At 36.2% G+C, this 4,603-nt stretch overlaps 1 protein-coding gene across 1 annotated transcript in view; it reads right to left on the bottom strand.

Moving 5' to 3' along the window:
• Window positions 1-4,603, bottom strand: part of LOC106875633 (protein jagged-2) — a 123,616-nt gene that overhangs the window by 24,155 nt on the left and 94,858 nt on the right. The window contains exon 6 of the mRNA XM_052973489.1: window positions 2,473-2,586. Within this exon, the coding sequence (XP_052829449.1) occupies window positions 2,473-2,586 (114 nt within the window). The remainder of the gene's footprint in view (window positions 1-2,472; window positions 2,587-4,603) is intronic.

Below are 4,603 nucleotides of genomic sequence, written 5' to 3'. Positions count from 1 at the left end.
GGAAAATATCTTAGTTTTTTTAAACAATTTTTTACGCTGATCACATGGAGAAAGGTGTTTGCCTCTATTTTGGAGGCTGTGTTTTCCAAAATGGAGGCAAACACTTTTCTCCATGTGATCGGCTTGAAAAATTGTTAAGACACTAGGATATTTTCTTAATTATCTTAACATGAAACCAGTTGTAGCTTTAATTCACAAATAAAGACATAACACACACACACACACAAGTTGACTCTGGTACTTCTTTTCTGAAAAAATGAAAGGCAAAGTTGACCTCGGTGGAATCTGAACTCAGAACACAAAGACAGATGAAATGCTGTTAAGCGTTTTGTTGAGTGTGTTAACGATTCTGCTGGCTCACCACCTTAATAATAATAATAACAACAACATCAAAAAGGATAAAGTATGAGGACTATTACAGACTGGTTTCAAAACTGTGTGGAGTGTGTGTGTTTGTGTATGGGGGGGGGGGGTTGTTGAGGACTCGGCAAAATAGGAAAGAATGCTCAGCCTTTTCACACCATCTCATTTGCCATTCCTACCAGGGAAGGAAAAACAACCTGGACACTGAATGAATGCACATAGAATGGTATTTGTAATTCTGTATTCATCCTGGACAGGTTTGGCTGACCACATACACACTTCTATTGCTGCAGAGTTTATCTTGAACTAACAATGGCCCCTAGTAGCACTTCCAAACCAGGAATTTTTTTTTGAAGTTATTCATCATTCTCGGGCTAAAAGCACAATGGAACAAACTCAACAAGCCAATTCTTTCTTGCCTAGGCCCAGAGTTTCTGCAAGAAAATTGTCACTCTTCTTTATCTCTAGTCCTTTATAACAAGCTAGCATGGAAGTTTCACCAGCAACATTATTCAACTAGTAGAGTTCAGTGAACACCTGATAATGATCCAAATGTCCAACAACCATTATTGATCTTTACTTGACTCAACATTGCAGCCCCATCCAAGAGGTCAGCTGTGTAAAGATGGGCCAGAAAAACACCTACTTGTCATCAAAAATTCTCTGAAGACACCACAACCTCAATATATCTCTGCACACTATCAGTCACTGCATGCTAAGTCATCTGCTCAGAGAATGTTAGCAGCAGATGGGCTACTTGGGCTGTAGTAAGTGTCCCTTCTACAAGAAGCCAAGAAAATAGATATTTTAATCTGGTCAAATTGGAAACTGGAGCAGAATATGACAGTGAGACAATAATACGGTGATAGGGCCAATGTATGTATTCAACACGTTTGTCTGACCTCTGAGGGAAAGCTTTCTCTCAGCCCATTTCTGAGTGAAATTAGTTACACTGTTCATAAACTCGTCTCAGTCTTCATCTGCCAAAAGAGAATCAGACTGAACCAGACCTCAGATTACATATTAATGATGTGTAGGTACACGGTATTTCGTTAAGCAACCACTATATACTACAAAGTGTATTAAACATGTTTTATAAATCTATAATGTGTTCTACTGTGTTAGCAGTGCGCTTTTACATTAATTGTTAAGGTTATCTCTACAGATATTTGATAGAAATTATAGCCAGCATTGGTTTTTGTTAAACAGTTTCGTATCTGAGATGTCAGATGTAAACAAACAATGAGATTGAAAATGTATGTTTACATCTGATGTCTCGGATATGAAACATCATAAACAAAAATCAGTGCTGGTTATAATCTTTATTAAATATCTGTAGAGATAACCTTAACAAGTCAGATAGCATAATTCAATGCTTGGTTCCACTCTCTGTGTTCCCCTATTTTTACAACCTTGTGTTCCTTTAGAACAGTGTAGATCACCTCAACCAGTGTCTAATTTTTTAAATTTTCATAACATTATCATTATGTTAAAGTAGTGGTTCTCAAATGGGGTCTATATGACCCTGGGGGCGGTCAACATACGATTTATCTGCAAGAAATTGGTTATACTTCCATAATACACAACATATTAAAAATTTTTTTTATACAATTCCGAATAATATTTAATTATAAAAATATAACAGGATTTTTTTAAAGCACTAAATGGGTAAAAAGAATCTAGCAGAATAAAATAGTAATCAAAGGGGTTCATAGGCAAAAAATGGTTGGAAAACACTGTGTTAGAAATTTCAATGATAATGAGGCAGAGAATGGCTTGAGGTTACTGAAAAATTAAGAAGTAGATGACTTATAATACAAGCAACATATAATTATATACTAGGAATAATTCCTTGTTGCTATATATTTTCATCTCATGGACCATTTCCACCTTTCCCCCAACCCGACTGACATCTGTTACCTCTTTTCCTCCTTTCTTGCTAACTCCCTGTGATTACAGTAAATATGAATAAATAACAATCAAGGTCAAAACAAGGTTATTTCCCTTTGAGAATGTAACGTGCAATCATACGTAATGACAAGCAAAACAATAACAACAAAAGCACATTTAGTGATGAGATGAAGTGAGTTCATAATATTATTTACATACCAGTTTCACACAAAGATCCAGTCCAGCCAGGAGCACAAATACAAGACACTCCATTTGCTGCAATTACACATGTGCCACCATTTTCACATGGATTAGTTTCACAGTCACGATCAACTACAAGGAAACAGTAAGCAGATTAAAGTGTGTTTATAGATTAAAAACACTCCACAGATTATTAAATCCACAAATCCAATGAGATATTAAATCTACCTTCACAAATTGTCAAATTCATCCCATAAGTTGTTAAATCCATTCATCCAACAAGCTGCCAAATTCAACCACAAGTTATTAAATCCCTTATCCCTTCCCAACAAATTATTGTCAAATCCACCTCCAAAAATTGTCAGTTCTACCCCTAAAAGTTGTTAAATCCACCCCAACAAATTTTCAAATCCACCTGTTGCTAAATCCACACCTCTTGTTGTTACGACAACGAGGGTTCCAGTTGATCCGATCAACGGAACAGCCTGCTCGTGAAATTAACGTGCAAGTGGCTGAGCACTCCACAGACACGTGTACCCTTAACATAGTTCTTGGGGATATTCAGTGTGATACAGAGTGTGACAAGGCTGGCCCTTTGAAACAGGAAGTAAGAGTGAGAGAAAGTTGTGGTGAAAGAGTACAGCAAGGTTCGCCACCATCCACTGCCAGAGCCTCGTGGAGCTTTAGGTGTTTTCGCTCAATAAACACTCACAACGCCTGGTCTGGGAATCGAAACCACGATCCTATGACTGCGAGTTCGCTGCCCTAACCACTGGGCCATTGCACCTCCACTGAATCCACCTCTCTAACAAGTTATTAAATCCATCCCAACAAACTGTTAAAATCCATCCTACAAGTGTTAATTCACCCCTACAAACTGTATTAAATTTATCCAATGTGATTTAGCTCAAACTGAAAGCATATGTCATAATTTTTCTATTTTCCTATATTTATATTCAGAAGAGAAGCAGTAGCAAACCCTGGTCCCTTTTCAGGGTCCCCAGAACTTGTTGAAAAAAAGTTATTCTCAAACTGGAAATATAGACTAAGCTTGTTTACAGTAGAGCAGACCCTGTCAAAGACACCAAAGAACCAGGATTCTGATGGTGCAAAATCAGACATCAGCTTCAGTTTTTCAGTCCCAGAACAAGAATGGTTCCTCTGAGTGCCTAAGGTGCCGAATATCACTTGCCAGACCATAACTGACTCAAAGCTATGGGTAGCCTTTTCCAAGGTGCCACACAGTTGATTTGAACTTGGAAAGACATAGTTGTGAAGTAAACCTTCATAACAACACAGCCATGAACCAGTATTGAAGAATTTCAAAAATATTTGAAAACAAATATATATATATATAGCTGCTATTTATATATATATATATATATATATATATATATATATATATATATATATATATACAGCTGCTATTTCTAGTACTTCAAACAATGATATATATGCCATACTTGTTTTGATTAAATATGTAATTATTAAATACGTATCAATTAGATATGCATTAATTAGAATGTACTGGTCTGACCCATGCCAACATGGAAAATGGACATTAAATGATGATGATGATGATGATGCTGACGATGATGCAATAATTCCTAATAGTAGCACAAGGCTGCACATTTTTAGACAAATATAAACTGAGACTGAATTGAGGCTCTCTTCTAACACTGCTGCTGCTAATTTTACAGATGCCTAGTAGGGAGTAGGGAAGAATGAAAGGGAAACAAACCCCTAGTAATATTTGGACTTGGAATGTTGAGAGATGAAAATAAATGCTAGTACATGCGTAATTTGACACAACTTACATCAAGGGAGACACTAATTACAAATATTGTAATTGCTTACTTTGATAATATTTAAGACATTTATTCAGTTTTTTTTTCTTTTACTTTTTCTTGTTTCATTCATTAGACTGTGGCCATGCTGGAACATGACCTTGAAGAATCTTTAGTTGAATGAATCGACCCAAATACTTATTATTTTTCTCTAAAAGCCTGGTACTTATTCTATCAATCCCTTTGCTGAACTGCTAAGTTACAGGGATGTAAGCACACGAACACAGGTTGTCAAGCAGTGATGGCAGATAAACACAGGCACAAGGATACATACATATATACATACATTATATATATATATA

The sequence above is a fragment of the Octopus bimaculoides genome, chromosome 16, assembly GCF_001194135.2.
Source record: "Octopus bimaculoides isolate UCB-OBI-ISO-001 chromosome 16, ASM119413v2, whole genome shotgun sequence".
Taxonomy (NCBI): Eukaryota; Metazoa; Mollusca; class Cephalopoda; order Octopoda; family Octopodidae; genus Octopus; species Octopus bimaculoides.
Note: the sequence above shows the minus strand (reverse complement) of the source record. Positions and strands in the feature narration are given on the sequence as shown.